Raw genomic sequence first — 18,211 nt, 5'->3', positions numbered from 1 at the left:
ATGAAATAGTCGGGCGCGGTGGCTCAAGCCTGTAATCCCAGCACTTTGGGAGGCCGAGACGAGCGGATCACCAGGTCAGCAGATCGAGACCATCCTGGCTAACACCGTGAAACCTCGTCTCTACTAAAAAAAATACAAAAAACTAGCGGGCGAGATGGCGGGCGCCTGTAGTCCCAGCTACTCAGGAGGCTGAGGCAGGAGAATGGCGTGAACCCGGAAAGCGGAGCTTGCAGTGAGCTGAGATCCGGCCACTGCACTTCAGCCCGGGCAACAGAGCGAGACTCCACCTCAAAAAAAAAAAAAAAAAAGATTGATGAAATATTTCCAACTAAAAGAAATTTAACGGGCCACACACAATGGCTCATACCTGTAATCCAGCACTTTGGGAGGCTGAAGGCAGGTGGATCACTTGAGGTCAGGAGTTCAAGACTAGTCTGGCCAACATGGCAAAACCCTGACTCAACTAACAACACAAAACACAAAAATTAGAGAGTAGTGGCCTGTGCCTGTAATCCCAGCTACTTAGGAGGCTGAGGCAGGAGAATTGCTTGAACATGGGAGGCGGAGGTTGCTGTGAGGCAAGATTATCTCATGGCACTGCAGCCTAGGTGACAGAGCAAGACTCCATCTTAAAAAAAAAAAGGAAAGGAAAGAAATTTAAGGCCAGTCACAGTGGCTTGTGCCTGTAATCAAAACACTTTGGGAGCTCAAAATGGGTAAATGGCTTGAGTCCAGGAGTTTGAGACCAGCTGGGCAACATGGCAAAACCCCATCTCTACAAAAAAAAATTTTTTTTAATTAGCCAAGTGTGTGGTGCAAGTCTGGTAATCCCAGCTACCCAGGAGGCCAATGTGGAATGATCGCTTGAGCCTAGGAGGTTGAGGCTGCAGTGAGCCATGATTATGCCCCCTGCATCCAGCCTAGGTGACAAAGCAAGACCTTGTCTCAAAAAATTAATAAATAAAACAAAACAAAAACAAATTTTGAAAAATTGACTTGAATTTTATCCAAAGTTTGGTACTTCCACACCATGGAGATTAATTACTTCATTATATCAACATGGTAGTTAAGATTGATGAAATAGTCGGGCGCGGTGGCTCAAGCCTGTAATCCCAGCACTTTGGGAGGCCGAGACGAGCGGATCACCAGGTCAGCAGATCGAGACCATCCTGGCTAACACCGTGAAACCTCGTCTCTACTAAAAAAAATACAAAAAACTAGCCGGGCGAGATGGCGGGCGCCTGTAGTCCCAGCTACTCAGGAGGCTGAGGCAGGAGAATGGCGTGAACCCGGAAAGCGGAGCTTGCAGTGAGCTGAGATCCGGCCACTGCACTTCAGCCCGGGCAACAGAGCGAGACTCCACCTCAAAAAAAAAAAAAAAAAAAAGATTGATGAAATATTTCCAACTAAAAGAAATTTAACGGGCCACACACAATGGCTCATACCTGTAATCCAGCACTTTGGGAGGCTGAAGGCAGGTGGATCACTTGAGGTCAGGAGTTCAAGACTAGTCTGGCCAACATGGCAAAACCCTGACTCAACTAACAACACAAAACACAAAAATTAGAGAGTAGTGGCCTGTGCCTGTAATCCCAGCTACTTAGGAGGCTGAGGCAGGAGAATTGCTTGAACATGGGAGGCGGAGGTTGCTGTGAGGCAAGATTATCTCATGGCACTGCAGCCTAGGTGACAGAGCAAGACTCCATCTTAAAAAAAAAAAAGGAAAGGAAAGAAATTTAAGGCCAGTCACAGTGGCTTGTGCCTGTAATCAAAACACTTTGGGAGCTCAAAATGGGTAAATGGCTTGAGTCCAGGAGTTTGAGACCAGCTGGGCAACATGGCAAAACCCCATTTCTACAAAAACTACAAAAATTAGCCAGGTGTGGTTGGTGGTACACACCTGTAACCCGAGCTACTGGGCAGGCTTATGTGGGAGGATCTTTTGAGCCCAGAAGGTTGAGGCTGTAGTGAGCCAAGGGGTTGGAGACCAGCCTGGGCAACAGAGTGAGACTGTCTCAAAAAAAATTAAAAATTAAAAATTAAAACAACTGCTCACTTGAGCAGCACATATACTAAAATTGGAATGATACAGAGAAGATTAGCATAGCTACTGCACAAGGATCACACAATGTTTTTCTTTTCAAGAATTCAAAAAGAAAAGAAAAAGAAATTTAAGAAAACTGGAGATATAGGCCGGGCGCGGTGGCTCAAGCCTGTAATCCCAACACTTTGGGAGGCCGAGACGGGTGGATCACGAGGTCAGGAGATCGAGACCATCCTGGCGAACACGGTGAAACCCTGTCTCTACTAAAAAATACAAAACACTAGCCAGGCAAGGTGGCAGGCGCCTGCAGTCCCAGCTACTCGGGAGGCTGAGCCAGGAGAATGGCATGAACCTGGGAGGCGGAGCTTGCAGTGAGCTGAGATCCGGCCACTACACTCCAGCCTGGGCAACAGAGCAAGACTCTGTCTCAAAAATAAAATAAAATAAAAAGAAAACTGGAGATATTAAATAGCTTTCAAAAATTATATCCTAGTCTACTTTTTTGTTGTTTTTTTGAGACACAGTCTCGCTCTGTTGCCCAGGCTGGAGTGCAGAGGCAAAATCTTGGCTCACTGCAACATTCTCCTCTAGAGTTCAAGTGATTCCCCTGCCTCAGCCTCCCGAGCAGCTGGGACTACAAGCGCCCAGCACCACAACAGGCTAATTTTTGTATTTTCAGTAGAGATGGGGTTTCACCATGCTGGCCATGCTGGTCTTGCTGGTCTCAAACTCCTGACCTCAGGTGATCATTCACCTCAGCCTCCCAAAGTACTGAGATTACAGGCCTAAGACACTGCACCTGGCCTACTTTTTAATCCCTTTAATAAATTTAATTTCAAAATAAAATAATGTATAACCCACATACTTCTAAGTTAGTGTTTAAGTGACATTTTCTTAAAACTTGTAGAACATCTAGATGATGTACTGCAACATTGTTTAGAACTATCAAAGAATTATCACTAAGCAAAAACAATAAAGCTTAATTTTAATTTTTTGTTTTTTGCTTGATTAATACCACGACTCTTTGCAACATGGCCAGTGGAAATTCTTCGAGTATTAGGATCTCAAAGTTTGTGTCAAATAATGACTACGTTAAGTCTCAAACATACATCAAGCATAACAATCACAGAAAATACATAAAATAAATTTAATTATATATTTTAATTTAATTTTAACATAATTTAATACACTTTAGGTTTTAAAATGTCTCTAAGGAACCCAAAATGGCTCTCCACTGTGTAATACATCAAAAGTCTAAACTGTATTTTGAAGGCACTACACATAAATAGTACTCAAATCTTTTATCAACCCTCTGAAATCTCTTCCATCAACCCTCTCTTCGGTATAGCTTTAAACTATGTGTTTTCTACTAAAATCTAAAAACAAGTCACCTGACAATACTTGGCACTGTACTTGATACCTCAGTAGTTAAGGCAAAGTTTTACCCTAAGTAAAGGTATACCTACAGGCCAGAAATTGAGTCTTCTTAACGTTTTTTTCTCCCTCTAAGGAAACGTTAGTTTGTTTTAGTCAGTTGTATTCTTAAATTACATTGCCTGAAATGATATTTTCAGGCCTCACTTCCTAAAGAAAAGCTGTTGCCTGGCTTGGTGGCTCATGTCTGTAATCCCAGCACTTTGGGAGGCCGAGGAGGGCAGATCACAAGGTCAAGAGATAGAGACAATCCTGGCCAAAATGGTGAAACCCCATCTCTACCAAAAATCCAAAAATTAGCTGAGCATGATGGTGCAAGCCTGTAGTCCCAGCTACTAGGGAGGCTGAGGCAGGAGAATCACTTGAAACTGGGAGGCGGAGGTTGCAGTGAGCCAAGATCTCCCCACTGCGCTCCAGCCCGGTGACAGAACGAGACTCCATCGCAAAAAAAAAAAAAAGGCCGTCTTTGAAGAATCCCCACACTTGAGACAAAAAGCAGCCTGTTCTGGATGGCAAAGAATTCTAAAAAGTATTTACCAGCAAAAAACTAAAACCAAGAAAAATTAAGTCCTTTTGGCCAAATTTCTAATGCTACCACTATAGTCCATGATCATCTTGAAATGTAAAACTTGCACCTACTTATATCTATCCTTATAAACCACACAACTCACTAATCTCCAAAACTCTCAACTCATTAGTGTCCAAATGTTTCAGACCCTCAAGAATCTACTCACACTTACCATCAGATATAAAATCTCAGATCCCGTTCCTAGAATGCAAGCGCCTCCCTTTATCTAAGCATCCTCTCTTACTACTGTGTACCCCAGTAAGGAGAGTTTCCTCCCTGTTCCCCAACCATTCAGTCATAATTTAGACCTTTTGCCCATACCATTCTAATTTCACACCACTCCTTCTTAGGGAATGACTGCCCTCTTGCTTTCTACCAACTGTCTACCTATCCACTAACGTCCAACTCATTATACTCCTTCACTAGGCCGGGCGCGGTGGTTTGAGACGAGCCTGGGCAACAAGGACAAACCCCATCTCTACAAAAAATTTAAAAATTAGCCAGGCGGCACATGCCTGTAATCCCAGCTACTCAGGAGGCTGAGGCAGGAGAATCTCTTGAACCCGGGAGGCAGAGGTTGCAGTGAGCCGAGATGGTGCCACTGCCCTCCAGCCTGGGCAGCAGGAGCGAAACTCCGTCTCAAAGAAAAAAAATTAGCCAGGCATGATGGCATGATGTGCCTGTAGTCCCAACTACTTGGGAGATTGAGACAAGAGGATAGCTAGAACCTGGGAGGTTGAGACTGCAGTGAGTGAGTGAGCTGTGGTGGTACAATTGCACTCCAGCCCTCCCAGCCTGGATAACAGAGCACGACCTTGTCTCAAAACAAAAAAAAAAAAAAAAAAAAAAAAAACTCCTTCCCTAATCTTCCCCAGTTTCCTGAAGGAAATCAGAAGTGTACTGACAATGAGCCTGTCCAATACAGTAGGTACCAGCTGCATATGGCTACTGAATACCTGAAATGTGTCTAGTACAAATTGAGATGTTAAGTATAAAAGGCACACCAAATTTCAAAGACTAAGCAATAAGAAAGAATGTAAAATATCTCATGAATGTTTTTCACATTGATTACACATTGAAATAGTAACATTTTGGAAATACTGAGTTTAATTTCCTCTGGGCACGATGGCTCACGCCTGTAATCACAGCACTTTGGGAGGCCGAGGTGGGCGGATCACGAGGTCAGCAGTTCGAGACCAGCCTGGCCAGCGTGGTGAAACCCCATCTCTACTAAAAATACAAAAATAAGCCGTGGGCGCCTGTAATCCCAGCTACTCGGGAGGCTGAGGCAGGAAAATCGCTTAAACCCGGGAGGAAGAGGTTGTAGTGAGTCGAGATTGTGCCACTGCACCCCAGCCTGGGCGACAGGGGAAGACTCCATCTCCAAAAAAAAAAGAAAAAAAAACTAATTTACTTGTTTCTTTTTACTTTTTTAACGTAGCTACTAAAATTTTTTTGTTTTTGTTTTTGAGATGGGGTCTCACTCTGTGCTAGGCTGGAGTGCAGTGGTGCCATCTCAGCTCACTGCAACCTCCGCGTCCCAAGTTCAAGTGATTCTCCTGCCTCAACCTCTCCGAGTAGCTGGGACTAGAGGTGCCCACCACCATGCCCAGCTAATTTTTCTATTTTTAGTAGAGACGGGGTTTCACCATGTTGACCAGGATGGTCTCGATCTCTTGACCTCGTGATGCACCTGCCTCGGCCTCCCAAAGTGCTGGGATTACAGGCGTGAGCCACCGCGCCCGGCCCAAAATTGTTAATTATACTGTGACTCACATTATATTTCAATTACACAGCACTGCTCCATGGTGTAAATACGTAATTCTAAACATTGTCAGGAGATAAGATGATTAAGAACCCAATGTCTTGAGTCACACTGCCTGCCTGTTTCAAATCTTTCCCTGATGCAAAACTGTGAACAAATTAACACTTCCATGCTTGAAGGTCCTCAAATTTAAAATTGCAATAACACAGGATTCAATGAGGACTAAAAAAGTTACACAAAGCAAGTATCAAGTATTAGCATTATTATTACTTATTAACAAAGTAGGAAAGAGTATATACATAAAAGTCAAACTAGCTCAAGTGTTTGTGGTTTTTTTTAGGAATTCAAGGCCAGGTGCAGTGCCTCACGCCTGTAATCCCAGCACTTTGGGAGGCCAAGGCGGGCAGATCACCTGAGGTCTGGAGTTTGAGACCAACCTGACCAACCTGACCGTTCTCTACTAAAAATACAAAAATTATCCGGGCGTGGTGGCGCATTCCTGTAATCTCAGCTACTCGGAAAGCTGAGGCAGGAGAATCGCTTGAACCTGGAGGTGGTGGTGAGCCGAGATCGCGCCACTGCACTCCAGCCTGGGCAACAAGAGCGAAACTCCGTCCCAAATAAATAAATAAATAATAAAAAAATCAAAAACGTAGGGCATTTTGTTGTTCTTGTTAAGTCCAACATTGAAGGAACTGAGACTGATGGCTAAAATACAGGCTAAAGAAAATCCAAAAGTTTCCAAACTTTGTTTTTTTTGAACGGCTCCCTCTCTCTGCTAAAAACAAAAGCTAATTTGTAATGGAACTATTCTCCCACAAAACACGGTAGCTCAAAAATACATGAATTTATGGTACAGCACTAATTTTTTTTGTGGATAAGTCATATTAAGCTAATAAACATCACAGTTCTTTGCCTGAGAAAGACTTATTATGAAACTCTTCAGTTCTTACCGACCTTAACAAAAAAAACTTTACTTGGACTTTGTTGTTTGCAAGCTACTGGCTAAAACATGCTTGAAGCTTTACTACATTATTTTCTCCTAATAAAAAAATCCAAATCTGGAGAAAACGGGTAGCTCCTTAACAATACATTCCTTAACAAGAGAAGACATTTCCATCCCTATAAGTATAGATAACTCCAAATATCTAGATCAAATGAACCACAACTTGGGCTTGCTTCCTCTTCCTTCGGGCAAAAAGCTGTCTCAAGTTTTACTCGTCATATAATACTTTTAATTTTCTTGAGAGGTAAGCAAAATACCGTAGAGCTAAGAATATCTTAGTAAAACAGCTAAACGGTAGTTCAGATAGAGATGACCCTCAACGCTACAAGAATGTAACAACATCCAGAACTACTTTGAAAGTCCAGTTAACATCCAAGGGAGGATGACAGGTCTTCCTTCTTCAGACCCTGTCGGTCTAAGAGGCAAACTTTTCCTACCTTAGCTGCTTTGCAAGTGCCTAATTCCTTCGCTATGGCCGCGGAGAACAGTATCAATGCTGTTCTCCTAGGAAGACTCACGTTTATCTTGGAACCAATTACTACTTAACGACCTAGGTTGTCCGAGGAAGAAAGAAAGTGCCCAGAAATACTGGAGCTTAGGACTGCGTTGTCTTGACAACCTCATGGTCCCTCCTCCGGCCGCCCCCGAAGCACTGCGGGGCCACAGTCCCAGACGCCACGGTACCGGCTCCGGCACGTAAACACTGCCCTTCTCGACCCTGCACGCCCGCAACTTCCTTCTCCCGATCACGGCTTTGCGAGAGCCCACTGGAAAAGGAAGGATACCACATACCCTCGGAAGTGAGGCGGGAGAAGGGCTTAAGCAGCTCCGCGAAGCTAAGGTGATTGAGACGAGTGAGACGCTCGGCTTCGTCGCTGCACAGCGCAGCGACACAGGGGACGAAGGAGTCCGGGATTAGCTCCTGCACTGATTGTACACACTGGGCCATCGCCGCGGCAGAAGCAGCGGCGGCGCCGGCCCTCCGGCCCACCCTGAGAGGTGATCCTGCGGCTGCAGCAGCTACCGCCGCCGCCCGCCGGCCTGGCCCGGCCGGGCGGGGCCCCCAACGCACTGGAGCCTAGAGACAAGTAGAAGGAACAGACGCCGCCGCTTCGGTTTCTGGGGCACAATCCACTGAACCCCCCCTTGCCGTCACCGCCGATCCTCAGCGCTCGTCCCCGCGTGCTCGCATTCCACCTCGATAGGTGGACGCCGAGAGTCACCACTTAGTCCTTCGGACGGCAAAACCTTGGTCACTGCCCGGCCGGAACCGCCATGTTGAGGCCGAACGCTGACCAACCGGCAGTACTACTCCCAGCTGCCCCCGCGCGCATCCCTCACGTGACTGTTAAAGGAGACAGTAGGAGCAAGGTAAGAGCTGAGAAGAGGGAAGTGGAGAGCGACGGAGGCCGGTTGGGAGGCTGGAGCCGGAAGTGCTGTGACGGAAGCTCCCCCACCCACTGGGCGGGGCTACAAGTGCGGTGGGCGGGGCCGGGGGCAGCGGGAGGTGGGCAACTCTAGGCCAGGTTCTCAGGCTCGCCCTTAGCAGAGCGGAGCTGAGAGCTACCTGCTAGCGGCCCGCGGAACCTCGGGACGGGTGCTGTCGCAGTGATGGAGGCGCACGCTCGTTTTCCACGCAGGCCCGGCCTTTTTGACGTCCCTAAGGCTCTCTCGTTGGCTGTTGTGGGCAACCGATGCGGTTAGTCGCGCTGCTCCCTACGCTCGCTGGCGGAGCAGTGAGTTGCACCTGCTCGGGGAGAGGGTGTGGATCTCTCGGAAGTGCTTGGGGTTTCGCTGAAGCGGACCTGAACAGACCATGTATCCTTTAAATACAGCCATGCTTTTAGAAACGGACTGTCACTTTATGCGGACTTAACCATTGAACAGAATGTGTGCTGTTTTGAGTGCTGCAATTCACTAGAGTGTAATTGCGCTACTGCATTTCTGTTGGTCGCAGGGAAAGGGTGTGCCTGCAAATGTCTGCGTGGTTCGTCCTCAGCCTCTTCCTTTTTGCACTCTGCTAGGATCTTTACTTACTGGTGGTGGAGGTAGGGGAAGCCAGTATTTTTATGTACTGTGTACTGTCCTGAACCAGCTTTCATTCCTAACTTTTCAAACATTGTTTTAAAGGGGGGAGGGGGCGGAGATGTCAATGGTATGTGCCTTGTAAGTAAAAGTGAATGAAAAGAATTTTACTAATGTGTCACTCAATTGTTTTGAGTTCCTTCTGTATTACATGCCAAAAAGATAAGGCAGGGAAAAATGTATCATTTTGTCATGATTTTAGAGTGCTTTAATTAAAGGAGTCTTCCCCAACGTCAGTGTCTCAAATTTTTCGACTTCTTGACACCCTCGGGTTTTTACTATGGTAATAATTTATGACAAGTAAGATGTAGGCTTCTCATGTAAGTTGATAAATGGGAGGTAGGAAGGCACAGTAGGACATATTGATGGCATGCGTTGGCTACAGATTAATTTATAAGAGTGTCCATCACTTTAGGAGATTTACTTGCCAAAGTTAAGGACGATCCCGGGAAACAGGTCTATGCCTTTCTTCGAAGATGATTTTGAGGGCTCCAAATTTAAAGGGGAATGGGCGGGATATTGAGAAGCACACAGTTTTCGTGTAAGCGGGGGGGTCGGAGAAAATAGTAATTCTTGCCTTTGACTCAGTGAATCTGCCTTTTTTACATAAGATGACATAAAAGGGGCAGAGGGAAAATGTGGGAATCTGCATTTTTCATAACAGACAAAATTGGGTAGGGGAACAATCAGATGTGCATTTGTGTCTGGCGGGCTGGGGTGACCACCTGTAAAGATAAGCTATCAATTTGCATTGCCATGAAGTTTTAACAGCACACTAAGGATTTCCTTATGGGCAAAATATGTGGGAGACGTGTAGCTTTTCATCTTGCAGCCATCTTATTTAGGAACCAAAAGGGGGAGGCAGATTTGCGTGACCAGTCCCAGCTTGACTTTTCCCTTTGGCTACATCAGTTTGGGGTCCCAAAATGTAATTTCCTTTTGCAAGAGATAACATCTGCTAGTTAAGGGTCTGGAAATTCATTTCCTTGAAACTATGTCTGGAAATTATGTTAAATCCCTAGGGGTACACACAATCCCTTTTCAATGCTTCTGATACACTTCCTTACCCTTTATAATGTGAGAATCTCGTATAATTTAGTGTGACTTAAGTTGTAAGACCACATTTTTTATAACAGGACTCCTAAATGCAAACATACTATTTATCCTAGTACTCGAAAAAGTTTCAAAGTCCATTTATTTTTATGCTGAAAGTAAAAACAACTGAATTAGACTATTTGTAAAGGAATTTCAATGATAATTTAGCCAAAATAGATTTTTCTGAGATATAATTCACATGCCATAAAATTTACCCCTTCAAATAAGTGTACAATTCAATGGTTTTCAGTTTATTCCAAAAGTTGTGCGACCATTACTACTATCTAATTCCAGAACATGTTCATCCCAAAAAGAAGCCTGGTACAGGCTTTTATCATTCTGCCACGCCCTCCATCCCCTGGCAATCACTAATATGCTTTCTGTCAGTGTAGATTTACCTATTCTGGACATTTCATATAAGTGAAATTATATAATATTTGGCCTCTACACATATTACTACACTTAGCAATATGTTACGTGAATCATTACTTCTCTCCTTTTTATGGCTGAGCCTAAATGGGTTTTTGTCTTATGCATTGATTTTGCAGGGTTTTTTTGGGTTTTTTGTTTGTTTGTTTTTTAATACATAGAGATGAGGGCTCACTGTATTGCCCAGGCTGACCTCAAATTTCTGGGCTCTGTTGATCCTTCTGCCTCAGCCTCCCAAAATGGTAGGATTGCTGGTATGAGCCACGGCACCCAGACTCACTTCACAATCTAATACCACACCCATACACAGTGTTTCCAGTGAGTAACTTCACTATGTAAATCTACTTCTTTCATAATCTATCCTGGTCTCTTCTTTCTTTTGGCAAGGTACTGTTTGAACTGTGGAAACACCTTAAAGTCTCGATGATACTGAGGACTAAACTCTGACTTTTTTTCCCCTCTTCCCTGAATTCCTATCTAAGTGGCCTGTGGAGTCACACTCTACAAACCATAAAATGTTATCAAATTGGCTGGGCGCGGTGGCTCACGCCTGTAATCCCAGCACTTTGGGAGGCTGAGGCAGGTGGATTGCGAGGTCAGGAGTTCGAGACCAGTCTGGCCAACATAGTGAAACCCGTCTCTACTAAAAATACACAAAAAATTAGCCAGGCATGGTGGTGGTGATGTGCACCTGTAATCCCAGCTACTCAGGAGGCTGAGACAGAACAATCACGTGAACCCAGGAGGAGGAGGTTGCAGTGAGCCAAAATAGTGCCACTGCACTCCAGCCTGGATGACAGAACAAGACTCCGTCTCAAAAAAAAAAAAAAAAAAAAATGTTATCAGATGGGTTTTATGTAAACTTATATAAAATGGCTTACTTTCCAACTGGACTCTGGCATAACGTCACATGACAAAGGAAATCAAAGTATTTTACCTCAAAATATATTTCTTTGCTGTATTTTGAAATGTCCCTGCAAAGCCATTTTGTGGGGAGAGAGGTAATTGCATCTGTTAAGCATCTCTGTTGGGTGGGTGCAGTGTCTGACACCTGCAATCCCAGCACTTTGGGAGGCCAAGGCGCGTGGGTCACCTGAGGTCAGGAGTTTGAGACCAACCTGGCCAACATGGTGAAACCCCATCTCTACTAAAAATTTAGCCGGCATAGTGGTGGGCACCTGTAATCCCAGCTACTCAGGAGGCTGAGGCAGGAGAATCACTTGAACCCAGGAGGCAGAGGTTGCAGTGAGCCAAGATTGTGCCATTGCACTCCAGCCTGGGCAAGAGCAAAAAACTCCATCTCAAAAAAAAAAAAAAAAAAAAAGAATCTCTATTAACATAACTGGATGTTTCCCCCTTCCAGGCCCTCCCAATTCTGAAGAGATTAACTGAGAGTCTAGCCTCTTTTACAGGTCAGAATAGGAAACATTTGCCATCTTTTTTTTTTTTTTTTTTTTTTGTTGAGACGGAGTCTCGCTCTGTCGCCCAGGCTGGAGTGCAGTGGCCGGATCTCAGCTCACTGCAAGCTCCGCCTCCCGGGTTTACGCCATTCTCTCGCCTCAGCCTCCCGAGTAGCTGGGACTACAGGCGCCCGCCATCTCGCCCGGCTAATTTTTTGTATTTTTTTAGTAGAGACGGGGTTTCACCATGTTAGCCAGGATGGTCTCGATCTCCTGACCTCGTGATCCGCCCGTCTCGGCCTCCCAAAGTGCTGGGATTACAGGCTTGAGCCACCGCGCCCGGCCTAACATTTGCCATCTATTGTCTCTAAGGATGGCCACCTAGGAGACTTCATCTACATAATAAGAACCTTAGTGTCTACCACCCCTTATCTTAATCCAGGCATTCCTTTATGTTTATTCCAGGTCTTTAAATAGTAACTTCACTCTTTCAATCAATTGCCAATCAGGAAATCTTTTAATCCACCTATTACCTATAAGCTTTCCCCCAAACCCTCTTCAAGTTGTCCCACCTTCCCAGACCAAACCAGTGTATGCCCCAGATGTACTGATTGATGTCTTATGTCTCCCTAAATTGTATTAAAACCAAGCTGTAACCCAACCGTCTTGGGCACATATTCTCAGTACCTCTTGGGGCTGTGCCTCAGGCCTTGGTCACTCATATTTTGTTTAGAATAAACTCTTTAGGGCTGGGCATGGTGGCTCACACCTGTAATCCCAGCACTTTGGGAGGCTGAGGTGGGTGGATTGCAAGGTCAGGAGTTCAAGACCAGCCTAGCCAACATAGTGGAACCCCGTCTGTACTAAAAATACCAAAAATTTAGCCGGGCATGGTGGTGCATGCCTGTAGTCCTCTACTCAGGAGGCTGAGGCAGGAGAATCACTTGAACCTGGGAGGTTGAGGTTGCAGTAAGCCAGGATCACACCACTGCACTCCAGTTTGGGCAAAAGAGTGAGACTTTGACTCACTCTGTTTATTCTGAGCCAAATATGAGCGACCATGAGGTCCTGAGAACATGTGCCCAAGGTGGTTGGGCACAGCTTGGTTTTATACATTTTAAGGAGGCTTGAGACATCAATCAAATACATTTAAGAAATACACTGGTTTTAAGGGAGGAGACCACCCCTCATATTGTCTTATGCCCAATTTCTGCCTCCAAAGAAAGAAGAAGTAAAAACTAAAAGGCAGAAATGAAATGCACAGGCAGACAGCCCAGTGCCGCGCCCTGGGCCTGGTTAAAGATCGACCCCTGACCTAACCGGTTATGTTATCTATAGATTCCAGACATTGTATGGAAAAGCACTCTGAAAATCCCTGTCCTGTCCTGTTCCATTCTGATTACTGGTGCATACAGCCCCCAGTCAGATACCCCCTGTTTGCTCAATCGATCACGACCCTCTCACACGGACCCCCTTAGAGATGTAAGCCCTTAAAAGGGACAGGTATTGCTCACTCCGGGAGCTCGGTTTTTGGAGACATGAGTCTTGCTGAAGCTCCTGGCCAAATAAAGCCCTTCCTTCTTTAACTCGGTGTCTGAGGGGTTTTGTCTGTGGCTTGTCCTGCTACAGTTTGATCCCAAAAGATGGGACAACTCAAAGTCGGGCAAGGGGATTGGGTTACCAAGCACTTTCTGGGATTCATCTGCTGAGATCGCACCACTGCACTCCACCCTGGGAGACACAGCAAGACTCCATCTCAAAAAGCAAAAAACAGAAAGGGAATGTTCAGGTTAAGATAAAAATTATGGCCGGATGCAGTGGTTCACGCCTGTAATCCCAGCACTTTGGCAGGCTGAGGTGGGTGGATCACCAGGTCAGGAGTTCGAGACCAGCCTGGCCAGCATGTTGAAACCCCATCTCTACTAAAAATACAAAAATTAGCCAGCAGGGCATGGTGGCATATGCCTGTAATCCCAGCCACTCAGGAGGCTGAAGCAGGATATTCACTTGAACCCAGTAGGTGGAGGTTGCAGTGAGCCAAGATAGTGCCACTGCACTCCAGCCTCAGCGACAGAGCGAGACCCTGTCTCAAAAAAAAAAAGATAAAGATTGTGGAGGTCAAAGTTCTTTTTAAGTCTTATAGTGACCGCCCTTAGAGACAGTAGATGACAAATGTTTCCTATTCAGATACTTGTTAATCTCTTTAGGATTGGGATGGTCCGGAAGAGAAAGAACTAGCTATGCTAGTAGAGATTTTTTTTTTTTTTAAGATGGAGTCTCGCTCTGTCACCCAGACTGGAGTGCAGTGGCGCAATCTTGATTCACTGCAACCTCGGCCTCCCAGGTTCAAGTGATTCTCCTGCCTCAGCCTCCCAAGTAGCTGGGACTACAGGTGCCGGCCACCATGCCCAGCTAATTTTTGTATTTTTAGTAGAGACGGGGTTTCACCATGGTAGCCAGGATGGTCTCCATCTCCTGACCTCATGATCTGCCCGCCTTATCTCCCAAAGTGCTGGGATTACAGGTGTGAGCCACTGTGCCCGGCCAGAGATTCTTTATAGATGCAAAATTTCTCCCACAACTAACAGCTTTGCAGGGCTGTTTCAAAGAATGGCAAAGAAACACGTTTTGGGGTAACACATTTTGATTTTCTTCTTTGTCTCGTAATGTTATGCCAGAGTGAAGCTGGAAAGTAAGTTACAATATATAAGGTTAAATAAAACGCATTTGTTGAGAATTTATGATTTGTAGGGCACGACTCCCCAGACCCTTCAGATAGGAATTTGGGCAAAATAAAATACAATCTGAGTTTAGTCCTCAGAAATCAATATCTCAAAATAAGGTGTTTTGACCTGCTGAGCTGAAGAAGCTGCAAGATCTGTTTGACCCACCCTCCCCCATTGAAGTTGAAGTTCTTTATTTACCTAAGATCCAGACCTACCAAGGAAAACTATTATTTTTTTCCTCCCCCAGCCCCCGTAATCTCATCTATTGCAGAAAATAAGACCCAGATGTACCCACACCTGAACAGACCCTTTAACAAGTATAATGACTGTCTCCAAGGATCATTTGCATTTCAAAGAAAACTCTTTACACATTAATTTCTGTTTCCTGATCCAGCCCTTCTCCCTAGTAATCATTTATTGCCCCTCAACAAAATTCTTGTCCTCACTCCCATAACCTGTTTTGCAAGGATCTAATGCTCCCATCCTTTCTGTAGCCTCAAGATGGCATATAATTAGCCATATGTGGTGATTCTTGCCTGTTGTCCTAGCTACTAAGGAGGCTTGGGCAAGAGAAACACTTGAGCCCAGGAGATCAAGGTTACAGTGAGGAGTGATCCTACTACTGTACTCCAGCCTGGGCAACAGAGCCAGACCCCATCCCTATTTAAAAAGAAAAAAAAAGGAGATAGTATATAAGCTTCTGTAACTAACTGAGGGGTTGAGTGGTCATGCTGAAGGCTCCCAAGTATACATGTTAAATACATTAGTGTGGTGGCCAGGCATTGACTCATGCATGTAGTCCCAGCATTTTGGGAGGCTGAGGCTGTCAGGCCTCTGAGCCCAAGCTCAGCCATCATGTCCCCAGTGACCTGCACGTAGACATCCAGATGGCCTGAAGCAACTGAAGATCCACAGAAGTGAAAATAGCCTTAACTGATGACATTCCACCATTGTGATTTGTTTCTACTCCACCCTAACTGATCAACGTTCTTTATCATCTCCCCCATCCTTAAGAAGTTTGTCATTCTCCCCACCCTTGAGAATGTACTTTATGAGCTCCACCCCCTGCCCCCAAAACATTGCTCTGAACTCCACTGCCTATCCCAAAACCTAGAAGAACTCATGATAATCCCACCACCTTTGCTGACTCTCTTTTCAGACTCAGCCCGCCTGCACCCAGGTGAAATAAACAGCCATGGTGCTCCTTTCCCCACTCCTCTTTCCGTTTCTTAAAAACAGCCCTAGAAGTTGCCCCCACACTAGCTTTCCCTAACTCATCCCAACCCTCTTCATTACACACAGCCAAAGTGCAGGGCTGTGTGATCGGAGTTCTTATACAAGAACTAGGACCACGCCCTGTAGCCTTTCTGTCCGAACAACTTGACCTTACTGTTTTAGCCTAGCCCTCCTGTCTGCGTGTGGTGGCTGCTACTGCTGCCCTAATACTTTTAGAGGCCCTCGAAATCACAAACTATGCTCAACTCACTCTCTACAGTTCTCATAACTTCCAAAATCTGTTTTCTTCCTCACACCTGACACATACACTTTCTGCTCCCCGGCTTCTTCGGTTATACTCACTCCTTGTTGAGTTTCCCACAATTACCATTGTTCCTGGCCTGGACTTCAGTACGGCCTCCCACATTATTCCGGATCCCCCATAACTGTCTCTGATCCACCTGACATTCACCCCATTTCCCCATGTTTCCTTCTTTCCTGTTCCTCACCCTGATCACACTTGGTTTATTGATGGCAGTCCCACCAGGCCTAATCACCACTCACCAGCAAAGGCAGTCTATGCTATAGTATCTTCGATATCTATCATTGAGACTACTGCTCTGCCCCCTCCACTACCTCTCAGCAAGCCGAACTCATGGCCTTAATTCAGGTCCTCACTCTTGTAAAAGGACTACACGTCAATATTTATACTGACTCTAAATATGCCTTCCATAGCCTGCACCACCATGCTGTTTTATGGGCTGAAAGGTTTCCTCACTACACAAGGGTCCTCCATCATTAATGTCTCTTTAATAAAAACTCTTCTCCAGTCCTCTTTACTTCCAAAGGAAGCTGGAGTCATACACTGCAATGGCCATGAAAAGGCATCAGATCCCATCACTCAGGACAACGCTTACGCTGATAAGGTAGCTAAAAAAGCAGCTAGCATTCCAACTTCTATCCCTCATGGCAGTTTTTCTCCTTCTCATCCGGCCCCTCCCACCTACTCACCTGCTGAAACTTCCACCTATCTCTTCCCACACAAGGCAAATGGTTCTTGGACCAAGGAAAATATCTCCTTCCATTCTATTCTATCGTCATTTTGTAACCTCTTCCATGTAGGTTACAAGCCGCTAGCCTGCCTCTTAGAACCTCTCATTTCCTTTCCATTGTGGAAATCTGTCCTCAAGGAACTCACTTCTCAGTGTTCCATCTGCTATTCTACTATTCCTCAGGGATTATTCAGGCCCCCTCCCTTCCCTACACATCAAACTCAGGGATTTGCCCCTGCCCAGGACTGGCAAATTGACTTTATTTACATGCCTCGAGTCAGGAAACATGTCTGGGTAGACACTTTCACTGGATGGGTAGAGGCCTTTCCCACATGGTCTGAAAAGGCCACCCCGGTCATTTCTTCCCTTTTGTCAGACATAATTTCTCAGTTTGGCCTTCCCACCTCTATACAGTCCAATAATGGACCGGCCTTTATTAGTCAAATCACCCAAGCAGTTTCTAAGGCTCTTGGTATTTAGTGGTTCCTGGTTTTACCTCAAACTGCCACCCTTAAGTCTCTCTTTAAGTGGATAGAAGATCTTCAGTGACAAAGTACACTCCAATACTTTCACCCTGATGAAGTCCTATTCTCTACTTTTATACTCTTATTCTCGTTCCCGTTCTTATGCCACCTGCTACCTCTCCCCAGCTATCTCCACCACACTATCAATCTCACTCTCTCCTAGCCGTTTCTAATTCTTCTTTAACAAACAATTGCTGGCTTTGCATTTCTCTTTCCTCAATTCTATGAGGCCCTGACTTACTCACTGCTAAGAAAAAATTTTTAAAAAGGGAGTAGGGGGACTCTGCATGTTTTTAAATGAAGAATGTTGTTTTTACCTAAATCAATCTGGCCTGGTATATGACAACATAAAGAAACTCAAGGAGGCCGGGCGCGGTGGCTCACGCCTGTAATCCCAGCACTTTGGGAGGCCGAGACAGGCGGATCACGAGGTCAGGAGATCGAGACCATCCTGGCTAACATGGTGAAACCACATCTCTACTAAAAAGTACAAAAAACTAGCCAGGCGAGGTGGCGGGGGCCTGTAGTCCCAGCTACTCGGGAGGCTGAGGCAGGAGAATGGTGTAAACCCGGGAGGCAGAGCTTGCAGTGAGCTGAGATCCGGCCACTGCACTCCAGCCTGGGCGACAGAGCCAGACTCTGTCTCAACAACAACAACAACAACAACAAAAACCCAGAACTTCAGAACCTCCTACTGGACAACTTTAAGTCAGCTGTTGAAAACTGCCAGGACTTCTGGTGGCGGGCAGTCAGCACTGGGGTCCAGGCTGGCATCCCCATGCCCTGTTTTACCACTGCCCTCTTCTTCTATGACAGGTACAGACATGAGATGCTTCCAGCCAAGCTCATCCAGGCTCAGCGGGAGTAC

At 45.6% G+C, this 18,211-nt stretch overlaps 1 protein-coding gene, 1 long non-coding RNA gene and 1 pseudogene across 5 annotated transcripts in view; 2 read left to right on the top strand and 1 right to left on the bottom strand.

The window, feature by feature from the left end:
* Positions 1 to 8,251, bottom strand: part of TRAPPC8 (trafficking protein particle complex 8) — a 117,557-nt gene extending 109,306 nt beyond the window's left edge. For all 4 annotated transcript variants that reach the window (XR_004429214.1, XM_033178051.1, XM_033178052.1 and 1 more), the window contains exon 1: positions 7,610 to 8,251. Coding sequence is in view for 3 of the 4 variants with exons in the window: in XM_033178051.1 (XP_033033942.1) it covers positions 7,610 to 7,766 (157 nt within the window). In the remaining variant the exon portion in view is untranslated. The remainder of the gene's footprint in view (positions 1 to 7,609) is intronic.
* Positions 2,049 to 2,141, top strand: LOC117064330 (annotated as a pseudogene).
* On the top strand, positions 8,057 to 10,987 carry LOC117064011. Its single transcript, XR_004429219.1, has 2 exons — positions 8,057 to 8,188; positions 8,458 to 10,987. It is a non-coding gene; the product is annotated as an uncharacterized LOC117064011 (long non-coding RNA).
* Positions 10,988 to 18,211: the final 7,224 nt, after the last annotated feature.

This window comes from Trachypithecus francoisi, unplaced genomic scaffold (assembly GCF_009764315.1).
Source record: "Trachypithecus francoisi isolate TF-2019V2 unplaced genomic scaffold, Tfra_2.0 Lachesis_group19, whole genome shotgun sequence".
NCBI lineage: Eukaryota > Metazoa > Chordata > Mammalia > Primates > Cercopithecidae > Trachypithecus > Trachypithecus francoisi.
Note: the sequence above shows the minus strand (reverse complement) of the source record. Positions and strands in the feature narration are given on the sequence as shown.